The sequence below is a fragment of the Triturus cristatus genome, chromosome 5_1, assembly GCF_964204655.1.
Source record: "Triturus cristatus chromosome 5_1, aTriCri1.1, whole genome shotgun sequence".
Classification (NCBI taxonomy): domain Eukaryota; kingdom Metazoa; phylum Chordata; class Amphibia; order Caudata; family Salamandridae; genus Triturus; species Triturus cristatus.
In genome coordinates, this window is record NC_140587.1 from 151,762,979 (window position 1) to 151,790,317 (window position 27,339).

At 43.2% G+C, this 27,339-nt stretch overlaps 1 protein-coding gene across 1 annotated transcript in view; it reads left to right on the forward strand.

Moving 5' to 3' along the window:
• LOC146830449 (nmrA-like family domain-containing protein 1) overlaps positions 1-27,135 on the forward strand; it is a 55,004-nt gene extending 27,869 nt beyond the window's left edge. Inside the window, exons 4-5 of the mRNA XM_085603749.1 lie at positions 604-794; positions 26,956-27,135. Of these exons, the coding sequence (XP_085459875.1) occupies positions 604-794; positions 26,956-27,135 (371 nt within the window). The remainder of the gene's footprint in view (positions 1-603; positions 795-26,955) is intronic.
• The last annotated feature ends 204 nt before the right edge of the window (positions 27,136-27,339 follow it).

Consider the following 27,339-nt stretch of genomic DNA (forward strand, 5'->3'; position numbering starts at 1 on the left):
ACATAAAATGATGGACAGAGTGTTGAAACTTTTCAAACTTTCACCCGAGTCACAGATCTGGGTTTTATCCATCGTTATTTTGCTCGCCACGTCACCCCTGTTTGGACCCAGCTACATGCAAATCAGTCTTCACCCTGTGCCCATGGAAACAGTCCAGCCCGAACGGCCAGGCCAAGTCAAGCATCCTGGGACCAGTTTCGGGGTATCTCCCCTCATCAGCCAGGCTAGCTTGAATCTAGTGGCACAGCGAGCAAGGGACCCACGACTGGGTATACCCATACCCACTTGTAGGTTGGCTCTTGAATACCTGGAGGTGAGGTCCAAAGGACCAGCCATTTTTGCTATGCACTGCTGGGGGTGAAGCTCCATGTATGTGCCTTCAAGAAGACAAATGCGGCCTTTTGAATGCACTTCATGAACTCAGGTATACATGGGGGGGACATATTATACAGAGGGATGAAGACCAGACACCTCCTTGATCCTCTGGGAATCTAGGGCATCTGCAAAACTTTGCAAGAGATTACCGTTTTCCTTATTCTCCCCACTCACCTTGCTTACCTTGTCTCTGCTCACACTTTATCTCCTTTCATCTTTCTACACTAGTGCTGCCCTTGGCGGACATTCCGCTGGATGCAATATCCATAGATGACATTGGACCTGTCGTGGCAAGCATCTTCCAGTCCCCTGAAGGTTACCTGGGCAAGCCCATTGGACTGAGCGCTGAATGCCTGACAGTCCAGAAGTACGCAGAGATACTGTCCAAGCACATGGGGAAGACAGTGCTGGATTCCAAGGTGAGAAGCATACTGTGCGCAAATAAAATGTAAGAGAAAATAGTAGGATTTTTTATGGCTATGTGGTAACAGCAGATGCCAGAGCAACCCCATGCAATTCACCTGTTCCACGTATGGTAACTATCTCACCGCCAGAAACAAAAAACAGGAGAATTCGTACATCCAGTATTTGTATTTTTTCTGTGCATGTGAAACCCCCATGTTGTGGAATTGGCTAAGGCAGTTGGCACCAGTTACCAGCTGGTAGTGGCTGGGCAAAGATCCGAGAAGCACAATTTGCTTTGAGCTCCTTGCATTAAAAAATGCTGAAACAGGGACAAGTATAATTTCTACCCATACTAGCCCTACTGCCCTGCTCTAAATGACCTCTAAACCAGCAGCTACTTTTGTAAAATAACAATACAGTTAAAATACTCAGGCCCTCGTTATGAATGGCTAGGTTTTTGATGCAGTGATTTAGGCAACACATTTTTTGGAATGTATTGGTTGTGACAATTATCCCCTATAACTAGTTCCTGTGGTGTATCTTCAAGAGTTCTTGAAGATACGCCACAGGAAGGGATTTTCTGATTAATATAGCCACTCCCCCCCCCCCCCACTTGAAGTCAAGGGCAGTAAGAACCTTTTTATAAAGTGTGTTATGCCAATAATATGCTGAAGACATTGACTGACTACACCCAGAAGAGCCGTACTGAGAAGAGAAGGTACTAGAGATGACACCACGCCATAATATAGTAGAAAGAGAAGGTGCAGGCGTGGAGTGCAAGTGCTGAGGGGTGGCATGGACTCTGTATTGCTGAGAAAGGCTTACTCAAAGAGATGGTGATAGTAAAGGAGTACGGCTTCGTGCCAGTTAAAGTCGTGAGTTGTACGCAGGTGGAACCCAATTGTTTCTCAAGAGTGATGAGAGACTTGAGGAAAGGGGTGGGAATAGAGAATGAACAAAAACAGGATCAAGAACGACCAAAAAAACGCTCAATATGGTCCTTCGGCCAACAATACTCTAGACCAAATATTTAGGGGAAAGTCAGGACAGCGAACCCACCTGTCATGAATTCAACATGAAACATAGGCCGGAGAGTCAAATCAGTACCTTATTTCTGGTGTTACAGTCTTATAGTAGTATTGGAAGCACTTAACCTATTTGACCCAAGCTAATGAGTAGGTGTTTATCACATGAAGAAAAGCCAATTGTCATTGTACATCTATGTATATCCTAACCAGGGTCAACAGCAATTAAGTTCTGACAATGTGCCCCTGTATATGTTTGTCCTCAGTGTAAGGTAGACACAATTCCTTCCCCTCCCCCCCAAAATGACACAACACAATGAGCTAACATTAACACTTAAAAAGTGCATATAAAATCACCATTTGGTGTACTTCTCATGTCAGCCATTCCTTGGGACCAGCTATCTGATGAATCACCCAGAGAGGGCCACGGGTGCAGTGTTCATTATGATCAGGAGTTCTTAAGAAGTTACTTTATGTGTCTCTAGGCTCTTCTTGTCTTCCATTTCTGTTCCTGTCCCCAACATTCCATAGCAGATGATAGCATACATTCGCTCTCTTTTCTCCAGGTGCTGGTCCATTGTATGACAGGTCTTGGTTGGTTGTGGTGGGGATTTTCTGGCTGCAAAGTCTGCATCTTTGATGAATGCAGGGGGTCCGGTAACATTTCCAGTGAATCAGGTCCTCATATTTTGTGATCTTCCTATCAGTCATTACCAGCATAGTAGCTGAATCAAGTAAGCCAAAGCCCATATTTCATTTTCTCCATCATGACCTGAGCATTAGATATTTCTTCTGCTTTCGATTGGTTGTACACCAGACGTCCTGTGAGATCTATATTTTGTGTCCTTGAAATGAAACGGGGCCATGTTTTTTAGCCAGCTCAATCACTTGATGTGCGTGTTATTGTATCAGAAAACATGCAATTATTTGTCTTGGTCCAGGTTGTGTGTTGCATTCAACGTCAACGCTGAGAAGTCTGTTACCGTTGTGCTAGCCTCCGAAGGACGGCCTAACTTTGACGGGACATTGCTGCTGTTTGACGTTTCTTATCGACTGCAAGACTGACCTCAATGCTGAAGACAGGTATGGCACTGCCGTCATGCTCTTTTCCAGTGTCGGCATCTACGGCAAGACCTCGATCAACGTCAAGATCTCACTAATCGCTGTCATTCGCTGTCAGGGTCACATCATTTGATGTCAAGATCATGCCACTCTTCCACGTCAAAAAACTCTGCTTCGAAGAGTCATGCCTCTCCTACAAGTTCTCCGGTGCCATCTAAAAGACAGTGTATAGCGTCGAGCACCCCTCACTCAACGTCGAACATAATTCAGGTGAAGATCTCTTCATCCTCTTTTCGCTGGTCTGGTTCACCCCAGCATATAAAAGCTTCCTTACCGGAGCAGGATACAGGTCTTCCACCAATACGACCTGTTATCTTTCCTTCTGATCCTCTTCAGATTCCTGCGCAACATCTTAATATTTCGCATGTGCAACGACACTCAAGAGTTACATCAATGTTGCCTATCTGCAAGTGGAAAGCTCCTTCACCTATTAAATCTCCTACAAGACGCAGAGCTCCCAATCGCCCACTATCACTGTCAACATTATCACAAACAGGATCTCCAGATTCCTCTTCTTCTTGTACACCAACGTCTCCGCCTCGTTCTCCATCTGGATCTTCTCCTGTTGATGATATTGTCACTTTTCAGGACGCTTTAGCCAGAGGTGCTACTAAGCCCAAAATACAAGTTGATACCCACCAACAATCAGTATCGGTTATACTGGAAACTCAGCAACCTCTTCTTCCAGGCCTATAGACATCGTGCAGAAAAGGTTTCTGACTCCAGCTACAGTGGAATCTGCAACTCCGAGGCTATTAAAGAAATACAATACTCCTCCTCAGGATCCAGACTTCCTCAAGGCTGATCCTAAACCAGTCACAATAGTACACAGGAAACATGCCTCTGCTCCGGAGACCACAACTCCACCTGACCGAGGATGCAAACAAATGTATGCAATTGCAAAGAAGATGTGTGGCACAGCATCTACACATTCACGTGTCAAGTCAGCAGCACTATTGGGTAGATATCATAGGAAGATTTGGGAAGGAACGATGCAGTTCATATTGGATCCGCCAGATCACAGACAATAAAAATAATCAGAGAGGGCACTCTCATTTCCAACCATTCCATCAGCACTGCAGTTGACTCTGTTGATCTGTCTGCTACTACCTTTTGCCATGGTATTTCCCTATAAACGTACAACCTGGTTGAGATTCTCATCTTTAAAGCCAGATGTACAACTGAAGATTGCTGATCTGCCTTCCTCCGAATCCTCTCTATTCGGACAGCACACGGAAGAGGATATGTTACGAATGAAAAATGAAGTGGAAACACTTAAGGCAGTAGGTTTAGAAGAGCAGGAAAAATTCTTCAAACAATTAAACACAAAGACGAAAGACATTTCTACCCGTAGGGTCCAAAATCCTAGGTGGCTTTACCAATGCCAACAACAACAGAGATAGCCTCAGCGGTCTTTTCAAAGCTGATAACAAAGACGAAGATCCTCTCCCAACAAACCCTCATAAACCAAGGGAAACATTTTCTCAATTAAAACAATTAGTATCACATACTCCCTCCAGAGTACCCACTCTGGTGGGGGAGCGATACAGTCTCATTGGGAAGAGTGGACAAAAATAACAACAGACAAGTTGGTCCTAGATATTATTCAGAGCAGCTACGAACTACATTTCACGAGCGCCCCACCACCAGAACCTCCACAACAAACCATTTTGGCCCATTTGCACGACCTCAAGCCAGAAACATCTGTACTACTCCAGAAGAAGGCCATAGAGCCTGTGGACGACCCAGCATACAGATTGGATCGTCATAATATGCAACCAGGTGGCCGTCTTGGAGCACTCTATGGGGGAAATCGACGAACGTCTTTCACACCCCGACCTCAACCACACTCCAGATATTGCAGGTGGAAACAAAGGCATTGGGTTGGCAAGACAAAATCACCTTACTGATCCCATTGTGGGACTCCAATAAGCTGGGTCTGATGGTGCAAAACATAGGCTTTGACAGGTGGGACATGATTGGGTTCTCCAAGGTAGGCGACCTCTGGGAGGGATGAGATGTCAAATCCTTTTCGGCCCTGCAGAGGGACCACCAGGTGTCGGGGTCGGGAACCTTTAAGTATCTCCAGATTACCCATGCCCTGAAAGCGGCAATACCTAAGGGGACGGCACTGCCCGAAGCTTCCCCGCTGGAGGACAGACTGTAAGATGAATACTTGGATAAAAAATCGATCTCCCTAGTGTACCGCAAAATCATAAACAATGTCCAGGATCCCCTCTCAACTCTTAGGACTCGATGGGAAGAAGACCTGGGCACTTGAAGATGAGGAATGGCTGGAAGCTACGACCTCTCCCAGGGAGGTTGTCATACGCCTGCGCTTTAGACTGGTGCAGCTTAAGATCTTACATAGAGTCTACTATGCATGTGCCACTTTGAGGAAAATGGGAATAACGGCTACGCCACTGTGCCCCAGAGAGTGTGGATGGGAGGGTACTTACTACCACCTACTATGGGATTTCCCAGCCCTGCAGGAGCGTTGGTTAGCTATATTGACGAGCATGAGAGAAGCATATATGGTAGAGGACACCAAATCACTGATATTGTATCTTCTAAATGTATGGGGAGACTCAGACCTCACAAGCAGTAAGCGGTTGTGGGTGACGTTGGGATTCATGGTTGCAAAACGTAACATCGCACGAAAATGGAGGGCAGTGACGGCTCAACTTTGAATGAGTGGAAGGCAGATATGGACTGGTGCATGCTGGCGGAGAGAGCAATCAATGAGAGTAAGGGCTGCCCTAAAAAATGGAATAAGATTTGGGGTACCTGGAACGAATATCGAGGGATGTTGTGCAGGCTGGTTGATAGACTTAGATATGACCAAGAAGCAACAGAACCGGTTGATTGAGGGAAGGTGGATGGGGGAGGACCTGTGAAAAATCAGCTATGGTATGTAATAAGAGCATTATTTATCGGTACACTAATGTCGCATCGAGCTATTGTGATATAACTTTTTTCAATGTAAGTGGCAAGTTGCTGTTTCAAAAACAAGATTTCTTTTTTTTAACGGTCATAGGGATTGTCCCACTACATCAGAGAGGCAAAGGAGTCCATTTGAGATACTTCTTGATCAAGAAGAAAAATCACTTCTCCAGTTTCAACCAATCCTGGACCTCAAGTTCCTCAACAAATTAATAAAGAGAAATTCATAATACTTTCACTGCTTAAATCTTCCCGCACTTGAGGAAGAACGATTGGCTTTGTGCAGTATATTTACAGGATGCGTATTTTCATATTCCCATACTTCCGTGTCACAGACAATTTCTCAGATTTCTAGTGGACTCTCACCACTATCAATTTGCGGCACTACCCTTTGGAGTCAAATCATCACCACAAACTTTTTCCAAATGTATGGCAGTGGTGGTGGCTCAACTTAGAAAACAAGGTATTTTTTTATATCCATATCTGGATGACTGGCTCATCAGAGCAGAGTCTTTTCACAAAGCGAAGGAGGACTATGCCACCACAACATCTCTCCTGGAAAAATTAGGACTCCAGGTCGATCCACAGATATCCATCACAACACCGGTGCAGGGCCTCACATTTCCAGGAGCTACTCTAAACACTCCAAAAGAAAGTGTGTGTCGTTCGGAGGAGAGAGTGTTTTCAATTAGAACAAAATGTTCCAAAATTCTACAACAGACCAGGCCCACAGATCGCAAAGCAGTGTCTCTACAAGAATCAATGGCGTTATGCATCAACATTGTACCTCACGCTTGTTCATGAGACCTCTACAGGAATGTCTGGAAGATCAAAGGTCTTAAAGAACAGGCCTCTGGGAAAATTGGATCCTTCCCACGCCTATCCCTTGCATGGTAGACCAACCCGAACAATCTGCTGAAGGTAGTTCCATTTCAAGAAACAACCCCAACTCAGATGATCGTCACAGATGCATCTTTAAAAGGATGGGGGACCTAAAACTGAAAACAACAGTGTTACTGGCCCTCAAAGCGTTTCTTTCATCTCTGCAGTTGAAGGACCTCATGATTTAAATAGTCAATGCCACCACAATGTTTAACATCAACAAACAGGGTGGATCAAGGTCCAAACAGTTGTCTTACCAGGCTCAAACAGTGGTCTCCAGCGAGAGAATTCTCCATTGCAGCCTTTCACATCCCAGGAGTTATAAACATGGATTTCCTCACCTGCTTCAATAAAGAAAAACATGAGTAGGCCCTCAGTAACAAAGTCATAGATGCTATCTTCCAAGAATAGGGCTCCCCAAACTCTGGATTTGTTCTCAACCGCCCTAAACTGAAAACCCCAAGACTTCACATCCAGCGCTCCTGAACCGAAGTCTCTGGGCAATGCCCTTTTTATAGACTGGTCGACTCCATTTCTGTACACCTTTCTGCCAATTCTACTAATTCCGAGGGTGATTCAAGAGTTACTGAGATCACGCATCACAATGATCCTGATAGCTCCAGATTGGCCAAGAGACAATGGTGGTACACGAACCTTATCCACTTATTCATAGCCCACCACAAGCGTCTCCCACTCAGATCAGACCTGTTCTCCAAACACCAGGGCAGAATTCTCGATCCAATCATTGAATTTTGCAGCATGGCTCCTGAGTTCATCCAGTATAGACATCTAAATCTTTCTGAAGATTGCATGGACATTCTTAAAGAAGCCAAGCACCTTTCCACAAGGATTTGCTACTCTTTTAAATGGAAACGCTTCTGTATATGGTGTCATTCAAAGAACTATGATCCCATCACAATGCAGGAAGACATTATTCTACCTTATTTACTACACCTAGCCAAGTCTAGCCTACAGCTGCCCTCTTTAAGAGTTCACTTAGCAGCTATCACTGCGTATAGTAAATATCCAACACAAGAATTTTTTTTTTCAAGATCCCAGTCATTAAATACTTTCTTAGAGGCCTCAACAAAGTTTTTCCTCCTTGCAGAAACCCCTCTCTTCCTTGGAAGCTAAATATAGTACAATCCAAATTAATGGGTCTGCCCTTTGAACCGATTCATAAAGCATTGCTGCAACACTTATCATTAAAAACTGTCTTTTTGGTTGCAATTACCTCGGCTCGTAGAGTCAGTGAATTGCAAGCTCTATCCTCTGTAGAACCCTTTATTTTTTCCACCACTATAGGTTTGTTTTATGTACACACCTTTCTTTCTTGCCCAAGGTAGTATCATATTTCCATCTCAATCAATCTGTCACTCTTCCTACCTTTTTCCAAATTCCACATCTGCAGCGGAGAGAACATTACACTCCCTAGATCTTAAGAGTCCTTTGTTTTTACTAAGACGGATCGTACTCTTAAATCACCCCAACTGTTTATAAATTATGAGACCATGAGACAAGATTTATAAACCTCAAAACAATCCATATCTAGATGGATAGTTTCATGCATTGCCCTATGTTGCTAGATTGCCAATAAACCTTTACCAGGCAAACAAAGGGCTCACTCAACAAGAAGAAAAGCTGTGACCACAGCTTGGGTGAGGTAAGTACCTATTCAAGACATTTGCAGGGCAGCAACCTGGAACTCTCTGCACTCTTTCAGAAAACATTACTGTTTGGAATCGAACAATCAAGACGACGCTAAGTTTTGGCAAGAGACTTTAAGAAACCTCTTCAAATAGGTTTTCTTCTCCTTCTATGTTTCTCTACTATCTTTTTCAGGATAGCTTCCCTTGTGTGACCTTTAAAGTCTCACAGGATACATATTTGTAAATACCCGACAGCCGCTTTCTGAAGTTTCATTAGCTTGCCATTCTGTTCAAGGTTTATGACTATCAATGAAGATCCCATGATTCAGAAGGAAAGGTTACATACCTGTAGATATAATTCTGCGGTGTAGGTATTTTCATTGAAGTCATAAATACCCTCCCTCCTCCCTGGCTGTCAGGTTGTATTATTATCTTGTTCTTCCCTTAAAAAAGAACTGACTCTCACAGGCAAACTGCTACTGCAGGGCATTGTGGGATGGGGTCCCTCCGGGATTGTTAAAGGTACAGGTCTCATTTTGTACTTTCTAGTGTTACCTTATCAGGCTGTCTTTTCCTTTGCACTGTAGGCTTTCTGACACATCCCCTTTTCCTATGAAAAGTGTTGTAAGCTTTGCAGTTCCTGCCTCCTGCAATCTCTACCAGCATGCACCAGGAAAATATAACGCTGACAGTCTACTCTATGAAGATATCTACGATGCAGTACTATACCTACAGGTATGTAACCTTTGCTTTTGTAACACTTTCAGTAGTATACGTGGCCAAACACTGATACTACAACCCCCTCTCATATAAAATAAGCAAAGAGGGTACAAACAATAAAACTGTTTGGTCCAGGCTATCTTTTCCTTTGCACTGTAGGCTTTCTGACACAGCCCCTTTCCCTATGAAAAGTGTTGTTAGATTTGCAGTTCCTGTCTCCTGCTGTCTCAACCAACATGCACCAGGAAAATACAACACTGACAGTCTACACCACAAATAAATGGAAAATGTCTTTCAGCGATGAATGCTATACAGATCCTTTTCCTGGATATTCTACACATATGAAAGACGTTGCTCCAGGGCCCACCAGGCAGCATGGAATTATTCAAGGTTTATGACTTAAATGAAGATACCTATGATGCAGAACTTTACCTACAGGTATGTAACTTTTGGCTTTGTAGAACTTCCAGTTGTATACATGGCCAAACATCAATACTGGCAAAACCCTCCCTTAGAAAATAATGATGGTGGGTACAAAAAATAAAACTCCATAGAAAATGTTAAATTCAATTATTTGAAATCTTTTAAAATATAGATACATATAAATGAATGTATAAAATATTAATATAGTATATATTTATTATTTAACAAATAGTTATGAAATGTGTTATCATTAAATAATAAATATGTGCTATTTTTATAATATATTGTTTACCATTAATTTACTAATGAGGTGAAATCTTTGGTAAGACAGTGCTAAAATGGATTTAAAAAAGTCAAAATAGTTAATTATTACTATCGCAAATTGTGTTGCATTACACCGCATAGTTTGTTTTTAATGCCCCATAATTTAGTCAATCCTGCCTCAGAATTTGGTTCTCTTCTGCCATGTAATTCCAGTTGCCCTAGCAATAGGTTTGCAATAGAAAGTTTATCAAAATACCCTTTACCAATCTCCAGTTATCAAACTATCCACCAATCTTGCCCCAGCCCAAAAGCCCCAGAAGCCTTAGAAGCCATTACACGCTTTGCTGAGTGAATCTCAAACTATCTGTATCTATCCCTGCCATGACCGCTATACTTTTAACCAATTGATTATGGGTAGTAGAAGACATAGGCTTAAATGGCTTATGCAAAGCTGTCAAAAGTTGCAGATCCGATGTCCTCATACTCTCTGTTACTTGTACATACTGCTTCAGACATCTGAACACATACAGCTTAGGTTGTAGAGGAAAAGCAGGGATCTCAATGGAAGTAGAGGCATTTTTGGTATGTCAACCAGCCTCACAGGAGATAAATACAAAGCAGAAAGATCTAGCTCTTTATTATTGAAAAGAAGCCAAACATAACAACATTACCAATTTTTCTGAAAACAGTTTCAAGTTTAAGCTGTTATTGTCCTCCAATGATGCTATAAGCTCTAGAGCCGTCTCTACATCCTATTAAGGACATCCGAGTCAAATGCAAAAGCTTCATGAAAGGGTTTCAATGCTTTTGCATTTGACTCGTGAGGGACATCTAGTAACGACTAGTGTAACTGCAGCTTGATGTAATAATAATTTCAATGCTTTTGCATTTGACTCGTGAGGGACTTCTAGTAATGACTAGCTGAACTGCAGCTCTTTATAGAATTATTTTGATATTGGACACTATAATATTCACTGCCCACTGCTAATCTCGTCCCATAATGCTTTGCAGGGCCTTTGGTTAGGATTGTATTTTTGCCCATAACTGTGCTTGGGGTGGTCCTAGGAGGAAGGGACCACCACTGAATCGTTCAACAGCATGATATGCTCTTTGTGTTCAAAGCATCTGCTTGATCCTCCCCCTAGGTTAGGGGTGACCCCAAAATCATCACCTCTCTCAATGCCTAATATTTTCATGGACAGTTCACTTTTGTGAATTGGTTATATGCTTTTTAGCATGTAAAATTGCTTTACCAAAGCTTTTGTGGGTGTTGTTGGTATTGCTGCTATGCTACGTATATTTTGCGCAGGCTAGATTATTGTAATAGTCCATATGCAGGAACTAATAGAGCAGTACTGCGTAAGCTCCAGATGGCCCAGCATGCGGCTGCATGGCTGGGACTGAAATGGCCCAGGCGATCGTCCGCAACAGCGGCACTAGATTTCCTAAACTGGTTACCAATTCACAAACGCATTCTGTTTAAGGTCCTCATTATCAATTCTAGCGCCTTCCATTTTCGGGGCTCCCAATACCTTCGAACTGGTTTTAAGCGCTATGTTGCCTCCCGAAGCTTGAGATCAGCAAATGACAATCTGCTAAAAATACCTGCCTTCAGATTAGTGTCAAAGGGAGGAAAATCACTCACGGTCTTAGGTTCAAAGGCTTGGAATAACCTCCCCCCAAAATTCCGCCAAATCACATCAGAGTCCCTGTTTAGGAAGGCACTAAAAACCTGGATCTTAAGTGCTCCGGACAATCTATGCAAAACGCTGATCTGATCTCCCATCCCTACCGTCTTTCAGTAAACAACCTCTTCTTTCCATCGAGGTTTACATTCTCAGCGCAAAGATGCTCCTCGGAGTGATAGCCGCGCTATATAAATATACCATTACATTACATAGCTGATCTATATCCATTATCAGTTCTGCTAGCCTTCTGTCCTTTTGCTAAGGGTGACAGAAAATTTAGAACACTTGTGATGTGAGAGAAAACGGAGTTGATACCCCACCCACTACTTCAGGTTTCCTAAGTTGACTTTTCGATATATGTTGTATCTTTCCCCCAGGATTTTCTGATATAAGTAGAAGCTGATTCAAAAGGCCAGGCCTGCCTGTGACCACTCCAAAAGATTCTATGCCACCAGAGTGAACTTGCCCTCCAAAGCAGGTTGTGAAGTCACCCACAGGGTCCCTCAACAGCTGAGGAAATGTTTGAATATGAATTGGTCGATTGACTGATAGTTTTAAGAGTGCCCTCCACAGTGTAGTTACCAATGTGGTCCTTGCCAACTAGCTGCTAATCTTGAAAACACATCCTGGAATCATGAGAAATGGTGGAAAAGAATAGGAATCCCCATGGACAAATCCTAAAAAGCATCCATTGCTAGAGCTTTGGAAACGTATCTCGAGCTGTAACATCTTCCTTACTGAGCTGTCAAGCTAGACTCAAAGAGGTCTATGCTCAAAGGACATCGTATCTTGTTCAGAGTCTGAAATACTTGGCGATCCAGACTCCAATCTGCTACTGTATTATCCGGTCCCGGTAAGTATTCTGCCTCCAGAGATATGTTCCTCTGAGATAAAACTTCCCAAATGGACATGGCTAAATCAGCTTTGAACTTGTTCCTCCCAGTCTATTTATTTACCTGACATCTGTAATGTTGTCCATTTGAAGGAGGATTGCAAATTTGATTCTGTTCTTTGCAAAGCTCTTGATTGCAAAAGAGCCTGCAAGCAACTCTAAACAATTTATGTGCATTAAGGATTCTTTACTGGACCATACTCCTCTGCTCGAGTAACTGCCACATCTTGCATACCATTCTTCCAGACTTGCATCATTCTGATTCTAAGACAAGATCTGGGGACGTTGGGAAAATAGCTTGCCCATTCCGTGTGTCTACACAATTTAGCCATTGTATCATCTCCATCTTTTGACTCCTGGTTTAAAGGGACTGTTTGTGAGTATTCTAGTCCTCTTTAAATGTGCCTTATCTTCAGGTGCTGGAGAGCCCTGTTACAAAGGGGTCCTGGATATATAACGGCATGGAGTGCCGTAGATAATGTAAACTGTTCTCCCTCTCCAGTATAACAAGACTTTGGTTGATATTTGCTCCATTGAATAGGAATGAGTATTGAGAATTGTATTTGTGAGAGACTTCTGTGGGCTTTGTTCTCCCTTTTTCTCGCCTCCTTGGATAGCTCTGTATTTGCTGATTAAGCAATATGCTGTACATTTTCCATTTATATGTGGACAGTAGGGAAGGGGAGATGGGCATCTCGACTTGGACTCCTACTTGAATGTGTTTTTCTATGTGATATCCCTATATGCCAATAAAGTTATTTAGAAAAAGGGGGGGCCTGGAACAATTGCCTGAATTGAGGTAGAGAGCTTAATTATTTTATTTCTTTACTTGAGTTTTATATAGCGCTGGCTAGACCCGGAGGTATCAGAGAGCTTTACATGAGGAGAGTTGCTTTGGTTCCACGTTACACATTGTTACAGAAGGTACATCAATTACAAGTTACATCCGAAAGGTACATCAATTACAAGTTACATCCGTTGGTTCATGGCGTGTAGAAGGGTAGGGGGTAATGTCAAAGGAAGACGGGGAGGGAGATTGAGCGGAGAATCGGCACAAGGAAAAACAAAGCAGGCAAGAAGGGAGATTCAGGGGAGAGAGGAAAGGAATAGGGGAGGCAAGCCAAGAATTAAAGGAGGGAAGAGGTGGGGTATGAGACACAGCGAGGAGATGAGGAAGAAACTGTGCCCGATGTCCGGCTGGGTGTGAGACGGCTCCCTGCAGTAAAGGGGTCATTCTCAGACTTCCATTTTGTGTGATTCCCTTGTCGCGGTGGACTCTCTCAGCGGGGTAGCTGAGACTCCAGGGCATAAATGCTGGATCCCTCCCCAACAAGGGGAGAGGAGTGCTTTGGTCACGGGCACACTTAGAAGAATATGGGGGCATATCAGCAAGGGCCGGCAATAATTATCGCTCAGCGCTTTTAGCGTGAGGATAATTATCGCTGGCCAACTCTGAATTTTATCGCGGCAATAGCGTGCTATCAGTAACGCTTATCTCCAAAGCGATAAAATTCAGAGCGCAAGCTGCCAATTGTGAGATTATCGCTGGAAATACAGCGATAATCCCACAAGGTTTGGGGATAGCTTGCTGATAGGGATAGACATACTTAGCCATGATATCCACCTTACATAGGATATCATGGCTAAGTCAGAAAAATACCAGACGTAAAAAAGCAGCGTTAACCGCGGTTAGCGCTACTTTTTTTGTCTCTAACAGGATTAGCGATATCCTTGATAATAGGAGAAATGTCGCTTAGCGACATTTCTCCTATTATTTTACTCTGGAACGCCCCCTTTGCATCTCATTAGAGATGTAAGGGGAAGGGTAGAGTAAAAGGGTGCTAACATGCGAATTTGCGTGTTAGCACCCTGTTGCTGATAGGGCGCTAGTTTTATCTCTGCTCTTTTGGCTTTTAAAGCAAAAAAAGCAGAGATAAAGCCTTTGTTGATTTCCCCGAAGGAGGGCAGAGGTGGGGAAGGGGGTAGAAAACCCAGCGTGAACACAGTGTCCGACTTCTGGCAAGTAGGAGACAGTTCCCAGAGGTAAAGGGATCAATCCCAGTCCTCTACTATGTGAGACTCCCTTGTCACTGTGGACTCTCTCAGAAGGGTCTCTGAGACACCAGGGCAAAATTGCTGGATCCATCCCCAACAAGGGGAGTAGGAGTGCTTTGGACAAGGGCATACTTAAGTGGGCGGTTTTAGGGAGTCAGGCTGGTAGGGTTTTATTGGTTACAAGTTACACATTGTTACAGAAGGTACATCAATTACGAGTTGCATCCGTTGGTTCATGGCGTGTAGAGGGTAAGGGGATAATGTAAAAAGGGCGACAGGGAGGGAGATTGAGCGGAGCATAGGCACAAGGATAAACAAAGCAGGTAGGGGGAAAGAGATTCAGGGAAGGAAGGAAAGGAATAGGGGAGGCAAGCAAAGAATGACGGAGGGAAGAGGTGGGGGAGGGGGTAGGAGACATGGCGAGGAGACGAGGAAGTCCAGGCTGGGCCCAGAGGTATCAGAGCGCTTTACATGAGGATTAAGATGAGTTACAGCGTTACCTCAGTTACAGTTACATTACTGTTAAATTCATTGCTAGAGCATTCAATAAACACAGAAAAACTAGATTAGGTGTTGCTAGGTTAGCTAATTGCATGAATGGCAAATACATTTTTTTATTTCCAAATGTCTTTTTAAATGAAAAATACTTTGGGCCGAAGTTCTACAGGTCTAACGGGTGCCAAAATCATCCAGTGAACTCCCTGTTTGCACATTATAAGGACTTTTAAATTGGGAATCACATGGGAAACTTATGGAAATGGTATTTGTTGTTTTTTGGCATGATTGTAAATGCGCCATACAGCATGCTCCATTCTCCAGACCAGAGGCAATATAAAGTCCACCAAGGCGATGTCCATGTGATGCACTTGTGAGCAAAGCATTCCACGCCTTTTGTAGTATGGCTTGATGTCACACTGATCAGTGGCAGATTGGCTACAGGGGGAATGAAATCTAAAGAGCAAAAGTCTGCCAATCTCTAGCTGACCTTCTCTGCACACACTGGTGACTCTGCCATCTCATGTTCAGTGCCAGACAGATGCCACTCCACTCTGCCACAGTGGTTAAGAGGGTGCGAGTTGTTGCTCGGCGTCCAGAAGATGAAATCTGTTGTTGTGTTCATTCTTCCCTCGGATGTCGGCGGGTGGGTCTGAGTCAGTCGACCCCTCGCAGCGGGCCTCTCTCATTTCATGATCTTGGCCACCGGGGTGCTTCTGTGAATCTAGTCTCCGCCAACAGCCCCCCGCCACCCAGGCCCTGGAAAGCGTGGAGCAGCTCAGGGACCGGCCATTCAATTCCTGCAGTAGAGCAAGAAGGGAGATCCTTCTGTCATTTGGGCCTAGCTTTGGAGGGGGGTGGGCGGATCCAGTGATGCGCGGTATGCACACTTGATGCGGTTCAGGGCCGATTCCCATAAGGTGTGGGGGCCTCAGGCAGAGTTTGGGGCAGAGTATAGTGTGGAGCCCACCGTTCGCTCAGATGTTGAAGATATGAGATGCCCACTAGCCTTCTCAACGGACAGAAAGGAATCTGATCTAGTGTAAATTTCACCCTCTACTCCTTCTTTATCTTCTTTAACTTTTCTTCTGCCAACATAAGAATGTAATTTTCGTGATCCATCAGAAACCCAAGAATTCAAGACACCAACTCCCATTTTATCAAATCAACTCTATGGCCACCTGAACTTGCTTCACCAAAATCCTTCTCTCCTTTTCCAGGAAGATGATATCGCCCAGATACAACACCATACTCAGTCCCTGTGCTCTGAGGGCAGCGGCTGCTATAAGCCTCATCAACTTGGTGAAACACCAAGAAGCTGATGATAGACCGAATAGATGGGACTTAAAACTAAACACTGTCCTTGTCACAGAAAATGAAGGTTCTTTCTTTGCTCTTGATATTTTGGTACTATCAGTTAAACATCTTTTAAAACCAGATGCACCATCCAGTCCCCAACGTTTGCTTAAAAGTGTTACAATTTTGGCATCAAACTCCGGAGTTATGTCCGTTCTGTCAGATATAAATCGCCTTGGTTAGCCTGCTCTCCTTTTAGATCTAACACTCAGGTCCACTGAACATTTTATCCTGGACTTAATGTATTTCATCAATAAATGGTAGAGGAGCCCACTGCATGATTTTATATGCTGAATGAGCTCAGGCTCAATCATGGGAGTACCTCCCTCATACAAAACAATAATATGAGACTGATCCCCAGTTTTCATCTTTATCGGAACATTAGTACCATCATCTACAACATCACTGTAAATATTGCCATTAGCATATAATTCATCAAAATCCTAGGAACATAACTAATCAGAGGGCCTCTTACTCTGACCCCCCATATAAAGCACAATAAGGCTTTGAGATATTGACTTCAAATGATTATCTTCCTGCAGAATTGAACTGCCATCAAATGTATCTCTATCATGCCCATGAGGGGAAGCATCATTTTTCTTCATCATTCATTTACCCACATGGCTACATAATTCCCCTTGTTGTCAATTTAACCTGGAAAAACATTTGCCACTAAATTTTCTATATCAGTGGCCACACTTCTAAATGATGAAGAGCTCTTTTTAAGAATGGAATCAGAAACAGCCTTGCACTGCTTCAATATACTTATTCACACATGAACCATGAAACCAGGCAGATTTGAACTTCAATAAACAAACCAGCCACAGCATGCAGAAACAAAGTAACAATTTTGCACACAACTTAAAAGCGGTGAAAGTGACTTAAAAGAAATTATTAATCAAATCAAAACTCCATTTATATAGCTCCCAGCTGCTTCTTAAGAGGCGTCCCAGTGCTCGAGCAGAGAACTGACAGCCAATGAATCCAGTGCAGATAAGAAAAAAGGTGGGGCCAGCTTTTGTCGAAGAGAAAGGTTTTCAGTTCTGTCTTGATAGTTGAGATAGATTCACAGGAAGTGTATTCCACAGATTAGCTGTCAAGACTGCGAAAGATCTTTTTCCTTATCTTGCTTGGAAAACTTTGGGTCTTGCAGCAATAGAAGACTGCTTGATCTGAGTTATCTACATTGCATACATATGGACGCAGTCGCTTTCGCAGATAGACAGGAACCTGACCTGAAAAGGCTATAAATGCTAGTGTTAGAGCTCTAAACTTGATCCGATTTATTACTGACAGCCAATGCAGTTGCTTCAAATAGTGAGATATGAACTGTGTATACGGGACTCATCGAATCAGCCTTGCTGCTGCATTTTGCACCATCTGAAGTCTGTGAATAAAAAAAGCAGTGAGCCCCAGATACAGAATATAAGCATAGCCCAGATAGGAGGTTATCACGGTGTGAACCACCGTCTTGCAAGTCTTCGCTGGGATCCGATGCAACATCTTTCTCAGGGGTCTAAGTTTAGAAAAACAAACTGATGACACCTGTTTGATTTGCGTAGAAAAAGACTTGAATCAAACATTGTTCCTACATTTTCTGTGTGGGCTGCGGGGGCTGATGGGGAAACAAGTTCCTCTGGCCACCAAAGGCTTAAAAGGGGAGGAGAACATGTACCAAAGAAAACAACTTCAGTTTTCTCTGAGCTTAGTTTGAGAAAATTGCCATCCATCCAGCCTGCGTCTGCTTTAAGGCATTCCTTGAACTTAATCAGGACAAAATCAGAATTTTCCTGGAAGGACAGTAAAAGCTGTGTATCATCCACATAGGACACCACCTGTAGCCCCCAAGATTTAATCATTCGAGCCAAAGGAGCTAGACAGAGATTAAACAGTGTAGGTCTCAGTGCTGAGCCCTGTGGAACTCTGTATATCAGGGGCTTAGGGGCAGACGAAAAGGGACAGAGATAGACCTTCTGCGATCGCTCCTGTAGAAAATACTTCATCCAGGAAAGGGACTTCCCCTGAATACCTGCCAATCTGATTCTATCTAAGAGAGTAGCATGAGAAACCGTGTTGAACGCTGCCAATAGATCCAAAAAGACTACCATCACAGAGCGTCTGCCATCAAGATGTTCTTTGATGTATACTGTTACTTCCAGTAAGGCAGTTTTAATGCTAACTCCTTGTTGGAAGCCAGATTACAAATCATGAAACAGGCCATTAGATTCCAGGTAAGCAGAGAGCTGACCATTAACCAGTTGCTCAAGTATTTTACCTGCTGCATGGCAGTGTTTGATGCGGTTGCTGGAGGTAAAAATTGGGTCCAGCATGTGTCCTGCGATGTGTGTAGGACTGTGGACAATATGTGTCAATCCGAGGCTGCTCATACTGTCGAGGAGATGTCCAGTGTTTTTGTCATTGGGGTCATCAATGTGGAAATGTAGGTCACCAAGGAAGATTGACCGTGATGTATGAGAAGGATCTGTTCTGGCTCTGCGGATGCGCAGGGTTTTGGCGAGGGTGAGGTTTATATAGAGGCCGAAGAAAAACATGTTTCCACTCAGTGGGAAAAATATATACTTCTAGGGATTGGTTCAGAATTCTGTTGAACATCGGGTAAATAGGCGGGGCAATCAGTTTTAAAATTCTAATTGGGCAAGGACCAGCTGGTGATCCCGATTTACATATCTTGAGTTCTTCCAAGAAACTAACTCAGAAATTGTGAGGAAATTTGATAGTTCATGATTGGGGGTTGTCACCGTATCTGTCAACGTTTCTACTCCAGAACTCAAGAAAAAGGTAGCATAAATCTTTTGAATTTGTTCTTAGAAAAATGTTATTTTATGTTATAACTATTCATAGAGTGCACATACCAACAAAGGTGTCTTCTGCGCTATAAACCATCACAAAGTTCCCTGGAAGGACTAAAATTACTATTAACATCCTCCAGAGAGAGTAAAGAATGAACAATTTTAAATCCGGTGGAGTATTGAGCACCACCCAAAACTTACTGAGGAGAAATACTTACTCTGTGCTTCACGGGTAGGTTTATGAAAGTGTCTCAACACTTCTTTATATTGAATCGTAGCTTCCATTCCATAGGATTTCCTCCAAACTCACTCCAGCTTTTTACAGTGGCTTTTTTATTCCCTTAGTACAGGTGAAAACCATGGAGTCGAAGTTTGCTACTCTTTGCTATCAAAGGTATTATTGGTACAGCCTAGTCCAGGGCATCAGTGATCCATTTATTAAACTTGTCCACATCAGTGTCAGGACTCCCAGTTAGAGATGGGGTCGTGGGGTGTAACTTTTGAGAGAGGGATGTCTATAATTTTATGCCATGCTCCGGGAAAGGATAGAGGGGAGACTACCGTATTCCGATTTGGCAGCTCAATAAAAGAAAAGGGAATTTAAAAATAATCAGACCAGATAAGACACTGTGCTGGGGAAACCTAGAGATTGAGCATATGTCTTGCCTTGTGTGGGGGATCGAACCCATTGAGGAATGTTCATACCTGCCAGAGTAGCAATAAGGTGCGTGGCCTGAGAGCATTTCAGATCATCCATATACAAATTAAAATACCCAAGAACAGTGAAATTTGCATAATGCAGAGAAAGTTGGACAATCCTGTAAAATAGTATAAAATAATTGGGGAAGACCATTCTTTGAGCCTGGAGTCTATATAACAGAATGTCTGAGAAGGAAAAAGAGGGAGCTGAAAATCAGACCCCCAGTACCCTTGTTTTGCCCTAATGGGGTAGACGTACCCTCAAAAGTTTACCTAAAAATAACAGCAGCCCCCCACACTTTTTTACATTCTCGGTTGACAATTAGAATGTGTTATCCTGGGAGAGTAGCTTTTGCTAGGTCAGGAGCTGGTGGTTCGTTCAGCCATGTTTCAGTCAGGAACATGGAATCCCAGATATTATCAAAGATTAGATTGAAAACGTCAAATGAATGTTCGAAAAAAAGATATCTACAGGCTCTATAAGTCAAGCACTTATCCTGAGAGAGACTCACAGCTATACTTAGTGACTCGCTCAAATTACAATAAGGATCTGATCCGCTAATATTGGGTTCCCAAAGAACAGTTTGGGGCAAACTCACAGCTTTTAGAGCGCTGATCCCACAATTGCTCTAAATTAAAACCCACGAGGTGGAGAAGCAACCCTTTCTTAAAGCGAAAAGCACCTCCTTAGGGTAGGAACTCACTGGGGTAGGCCTGTATACATTCGGGCAGCGTGGTTGGCTCTGGCCGTGCTCTGGGTGTGGACAAGCCCAGACAGACTCACCTTTGGTGCACTCGCTGTGTGTGTCTGCGGCATGAGCAGCTTTAAATCTTGGCAAAAAAGGGAAAGAGGAGGGGAGTCGCCTTGTCAGCCCAAACAGTAAAGCGTTAAACACACAAAATGGCGTCACTGTGGTGGTGCAGATAGAGGAGTAAAAATGGTGGCCTTCTCCACAAAGTGCTAATCGTATTTAACTTCAAGAGACCAGATCTAAGTGGATCCTGTACTAGGTACGCATGTCTAAAAACACATTAGGCCCATAAATAACTTTATTTACATTTAAACTCCAAGTTTAAAACATGTGTTCTCCCCAAACACACAGTGAGTTTGTTAAAGTATTAAAAAGCATTAAAAAGCCCTAATATTCGTAATAGTCATTAGTAAAGCAGATTTTAGTTGTGCGGTCAGTCTCTTCTCTGATCAACTCCACATAGAGCTTCGAAAGCAGATACTTGTGTGAATTTACTTAATTCAAAACTTCAGTTTAAACACTACACAAACCTGAAATAAATCTACAGCAAATCACAATCCAAAGCTAACAAACAGCACTTATCTCTAGCAGCAAGGAAAGAGGAAATGGTGTACTGCCTATTGCTCTTTATAAGTGGGGATGTCCTTTGTGTTAATAATGTCCTACCCAGGACAGCAGGAATATGAGTGTTGTAGTTTTCTTCTAAATGCTGTACAAAATAAATCAAGAAGAGCGACTGCATAATAAAAGCTCCTATCATGTAATAAAATGTAGATTTTCCTAGTAATTTATGATGGAAAGTCTTAATTTCATTAAAGACACAGAGGCGAGTATTATGCTTTCTAATCTTGCATTTATTCAGATAGCAGCCAAGATAAGCACTAAAAACTACAGTTCCCAGAAGGCCAAGCAACTGGCTGACCAATGAGAACACATGGAATCAACAACAGAACCAATGAATGAGCAGTCCCAAGTATAACATTAGCTCTGACTGCAAACAGCTCTCTTTTTGTCTGCGAGCAGACTAGATAATGTCCATAAACAAGAGGGAAAATGGAGAAAACAATACAAAAGGCTAAAGTCCAAGCAAAAAGGTATTGACCATGATCCAGCAGAGTCGTCCATGAGGTGGGAGCGAGGATCGAGGAATCGCTGATGGGCGAAGGAACATCACGAAGAAGCGGGAGGCAGAGCTGGAGCCGCTGTAGGGAGGGAGAAAAAACACACATTAAAAGGTGTTGCGGTGGGATAATACTCGCCTCTATGTCTTTAATAAAATTAAGACTTTCCGTCATAAATTACTAGGAAAATCTACATTTTATAGCAAGACCGGAGGCTCATATTATGCTTGTTCAAAGCATATCAACAACCAAAGAAGCAGCAGTAATAACGGGTTTGCAATAAAACATTCGGAACACATTGTCATTGGACCAATCAGCTGATCTCAGAATGTCCTCCAATCTGGAGCCTGTCCAAAAAGCTTTGTAGGCCATGGCTCCCCTGGTGGAATGGGCCCTAAAGACAGAAAGATTGATACCAGCAAGGGACATAACCCAGCAGACCTAACAGGCTAAAGTGGCTGAAGAAACAGGATTATGAGGTTTGCGGAAAGAAATGAGAAGCTGGGAATGGGAGGACGTTCTGAGATCAAAGGTCCGTTGTTCGTACACTTTAAGGCATTGACCCACACACAATTTAGGTTGAGAAGGAAAATAGGGATAAAAGACAGTGTTCAAATTTGTTTTTGTATGCTTGTTAATGTAAAACATCACCCCAGAAGGGGTGAACTGGCGAGAGGAAACATCCATCGCCTTGACATCAGAAACACGTTTGATAGAAACCAAGCACAACAACATAGTAAGTTTGGTTGAAAGCATTTTTAAAGAAAGAACTGCATTATCTGGCCAGTCAGAAAAGAGTTTGAGAACTAAATTCACGTCCCATAACCTAGAGTACTTTGCCAAAGAAGGTTTAGAGAACTTGACACCTCTTAAAAGACAAAAAATTAGGGGGTGTTCACTCACTGGTTTGCCTTCAATTGGACAGTGATTAAGGGAAATCGCTGATCTATACAGATTCACCGTTCTGTAGGACTTGCCTGAACTAGCTTCAGAAGCCAAAAAATTGACAATATAATTCAAATGTGCTGAAAAGGGATTGATATGTTTTCCCACACACCAGCTTGCCCATAAAGACCATGCTGACTTGTAAGCTTTAGTCGTTCCTGGAGCCCAAGCCCTGCTGATGAACAGAGAAGCTTCTTGCGAAATGAGATGGTCAGGCTGGTTAGACCCGAAACCTTCCACGTGGACAGAACCAAAGAGTTGTCCAGAATGAGACTGTGTGGCTGACCCAAGGGATCTAGAATAAGGTCGTTGCGAAAAGGAAAAAGGACTGGAAAATCCACCGCCATCTCCAACAGAGATGGGAACTAAATCTGTAATTTCCAGAAGGGGACCACTATCACTAGAGAGACAAGTTGGCATCTAGTCCGAGCAAGGACCCTGTTGATCATGACAAAAGGAGGAAAGGCGTAGTTGAAATGAGGAGACCAAACTTGGAGGAAAGCGTCTGTTGCCAGAGCTAAAGGATCTGGACGCCAACTGAAGAATTGAGGACGTTGGGAGTTGAGGCGAGAGGCAAAGAGATCGATGTACAAAGGGCCCCATTTTTGACACAGAGATTGAAAAACGGATGGAAGAAGGTTCCAATCGCTGGAGTCCCAAAGACATTGAGAGTGCCAGTCCGCTACAGAGTTGAGATCGCCTGGGAGGTAATTCGCTCTGAGAGAGTTCTTGTTGAGAAGGCAAAATTCCCAGAGGCTCTTTGCTAACTCCGCAAGGGGTTTGGATTTGGTACCACCTAGATGGTTTATGTAGCGGAGCGTAGAAACATTGTCCATGTGCAGAAGGATAGAACAGCGAACTTTGTCCTTTGCAAGACTCCTGATTGCAAAGGAGCCTGCCAGCATCTCTAATCAATGTATTTGCAATCTCAACTCCTCGAGTGACCATGTACATCAGTTGAGATTGTACCACAACAGGGGCCCCAACCCGAAAGGCTGGCATCGGATTCCAACACAAGATCTGGGGCCGAGGTGAAGATTGTTCGCCCGTTCCACGCATTCCCCGTCTATCCACCATTGAAGTTCGAGGCGAGATTCCTGGTCTAAAGAGATGAGATCGGAATAAGCCAGGCCTTGACGCAGATGTCGAATTTTTAGGCGCTGAAGAGCACGATAGTGAAGCGGCCCTGGAAATATAGCCTGAATGGAGGCTGATAGTAGACCTACAATTGCGAGAGATCTGAGGGAGACCAAAGAGGTCCGAAGCACTTGGTAGATTTCTGATTTTATAGCTCAGACTCTTGACTGAGGAAGATGAAGAGAAGCAGTGGAAGAATCCACAATAAAACCTAAGAAGTCGATTCGCTGAGAAGGAGTGAGTATGAATTTTTCGGGGTTTAGAATGAAACCCAGATCTAGAAGGAGAGATCGAGTGATGCTCAAATGGGACAACAGAGATTGCTTGTCCAAATTCATTATCAAGATGTTGTCGAGATAGATAATTAATCTAATCCCGAGAGACCTCATATATATCACCACCGGTTTCATGATCTTTGTAAAACACCATGGTGCTGACGACAGGCCAAAGGGAAGGGTTCGAAACCGATAGGTTACTCCTTGCCACTGAAATTTAAGACATTTCCTGTGAGCGGAATGAATCGGAATCGTAAGGTACGCGTCTTGTAAATCTATTCTGACCATCCAATCGTTTAAATAAAGAGCATCCCTGAGATGAATAATGGTTTCCATTTTAAAGTGGTGATAAACTACGAATTGATTGAACCACTTCAGATTTATGACAGGACGCATTTTCTTGTTCTTTTTGCGCACAAGAAAGATGGAACTGAGGAACCCTGAAGGATCTAGAGGAGCAATCTGAATTGCTTGTTTTTGGAGAAGGGTTTGAACCTCTATTGAAATTAGATTTGCCATATCGGAAGAGAAGACAAGAGGCTGAGGGAAAACTGTTTGGAAAGGTGGAGCGTAAAACTCTATAAGATAACCTTGGATAGAGTTTAGAACCCAAGGATCTGCGGTCAGAGTTTAACATTTTTGAACAAATAGTCTTAAACGATCCCCAACCGGGGGAGGATCTGAGGGACTTACCTTGTTGGAAATTGTTGCTGAAAATCTTCTGTCCCCGACCTCTGAAGCCTCAACCTCTTTGAGGGGAGAATTGGGGCTTCTAGTCTTGGTAGTTGGAACTGAAAGACCCTCTGGAGCTTGGTTTTGGTATGAACGGCCGGCAAAGCGACTCCTGCCTCTGCCGGCCCGTCCAAAAACCTGTAGAAAAAAAACTTTCTTTATGGACTGTTGGGCTTTATCAAGAGAAGCAAAAGTGGTGACTTTACCGAAGAATCAACAAACAAAAGGCCATCAGCCTTAATTCTAGGGTCAAGGGTAGCCAAGTTAGATAATTTGGGGTCCAATTTAATAAGGAGATCTTTGCGGAGCTCATGAATAATTGCAGAGTTGGCGTTAACTAGGAGACAAAAGGCTCTTTGTACCCATAAGGAGATATCCTGAGGATCCAAATCTGTGCCATCCAAACAAGCAGATTCCGCCAAGTCAAAAATGTGAGCTAAGGGCCCCACTACATCCAATAACTTGTCTTGACAAGTAGACCAGGCCTTATCCACTCCATTATGGGGATCTTTGCCAAACTTGGAAAGGAAGGTTAATAAAGGCTGATCAATAGCCGGAGCAATCGTAATATTAGAAGCCAGAGAAGGCTTAGGGCATTCCAACTTCAGCTTGGACCCGTTGGATTTGTCCAAAGGGAGACGAAGTCTAGCAGAAATATAATCACCAACATGGGAAGCCGGGAACCACTCCGTGGAGTTTGGATGGCAAATAGAAGAAGGGTCAAACATAGGAGTACCCTCAGAATCCAAAACAGGTATGAAGGAAAAAGAATAAGATTTCAATTTTTTAGGTGGAGGGGAAGATGGATCAATGACATCAAAAAGGTCAAACAAATCATCAGCGTCATTCATATAATCCTCAGTGTCCAAAAATATAGGAAATGACCAGCTTTTTAGGTACCTCCACATTTTTTGACTCACCTTTACGTTTACCATCCGAAACGGAAATCCTCTCCTTAGAAGTAGGCCTGGGAGACACCACGTCCTCAACCTTGCACGAGGAAAGCTTGCTAACCATGCGTGACACATCAGGAATATCATGTTTAGTATTGGAGGATACCAATTTCCTCTTTCTGCTATTCCCCACAGAATGGGCCAAAGCTTTGGACATCAGAGACAGCATAGAATTTTCTATATCTTTGAAAAAGCATTTCATAGAGGCTTCAACCGCATGCTCTACAGAGTAATTAATTAAAACATTCAAAATATTCTAGAAGGCTTCTCCTTCATCATTCTGCATGTCTGAGCCTGGAGAGCTGTCAATCTCCATTATAAATATATCATGGCAGAAAGCGTAGTTAACTAAACCCAAAGCTGAGGACCGCCCCTGGGCGTTAAAATGCACTGAAAGGGGGAGGAAACCAGTCCCTTTAGGGCGGGACCCAACCGGAGTGAAGGGCAGGAAGACAGAGCTCCGGTGAAGAAAGTCGGAGAAAACAATAACCGTCAGTCCAGGAGTCAGAAGCCCACAAAAAGTAAGGGAGAAAAAGGGAATGGCTGAAGCGGCCGTCACGCGACGCATTGAGCAGCCGTCAAAGCGCACGAGCGGCAAGGAGAGAGAGAGTGCAATTACGGGCACCGGCGGGAGAGTGCAACCGCGGGGGAGCACAGAGCACGAAAGTCACGCACCGGGGCTTTAATACAGCCTAACAATAAACAATTAAACACGGCACCTGAAAATACTAAACTGTATACCATTCCAAAAATAAGGATGAGAGGTACTTATCTGACTGTGAGCAGCAAGAAAAGAGGGCTGTTGCCAGTCAGAGCTAAAGTTATACTTGGAACTGCTCATTCATTGGTTCTTGTTATTGATTCCATATGTTCCCATTGGTCAGCCGGTTGGTCAGGCAACTGTAGTTTTTAGTGCTTATCTTGGCTGCTATTTGAATAAATGCAAGATTAGAAAGCATAATATGAGCCTCCGGTCTTGCCATAAAATTATAGTTGAGTTGCTTAACCTTCTGGAATGCGCACCTTGGAGAGAGACAGTGCAGATAGTCTCCCTGCATGCATACAAGTCTTGATCGATTGCAGAGAATGACCCCGGTTGACCTCTTGCAGTCTTTTGCTGTGATCTTATTTTGGTGATATAAATGTCTTTCAGAAACTGCCCTGAAAGACATAACTGGTAATTGCAACTGAATATATAGATGATTGTGTGTTTTTGCTCTCTGTTCTCTTTTACTAGATTACACCTGAGCAGTATGAGGATCTGGGATTCCCTGGGGCCAAGCAACTTGCTAACATGTTCCGTTTCCTCTGTACAAAGTTAGACCGCGACATTGGACTAACACATCAACTGAACCCAAAGGTCAAGAGCTTTGATCAATTCCTCTCCGAGAACAAGGAGACCTTAAACAGTTTATAGGAAGGAATGTTATTTTTTTCTCAATTGATGTCTGGAAACAATAAAGATTGTTGTGGTCGATTACTTGTCATTTTGTACCAAAATATGTTTATCACCTCAGTATTTTGGTTTCTGTCTTGTCCTTTGCTGTGAAATCCTCTGATTTCCTGGTGCTCACTCCATTCCTTTACCTTTCTAAATTTGGCTTATGACATTCTATGCATA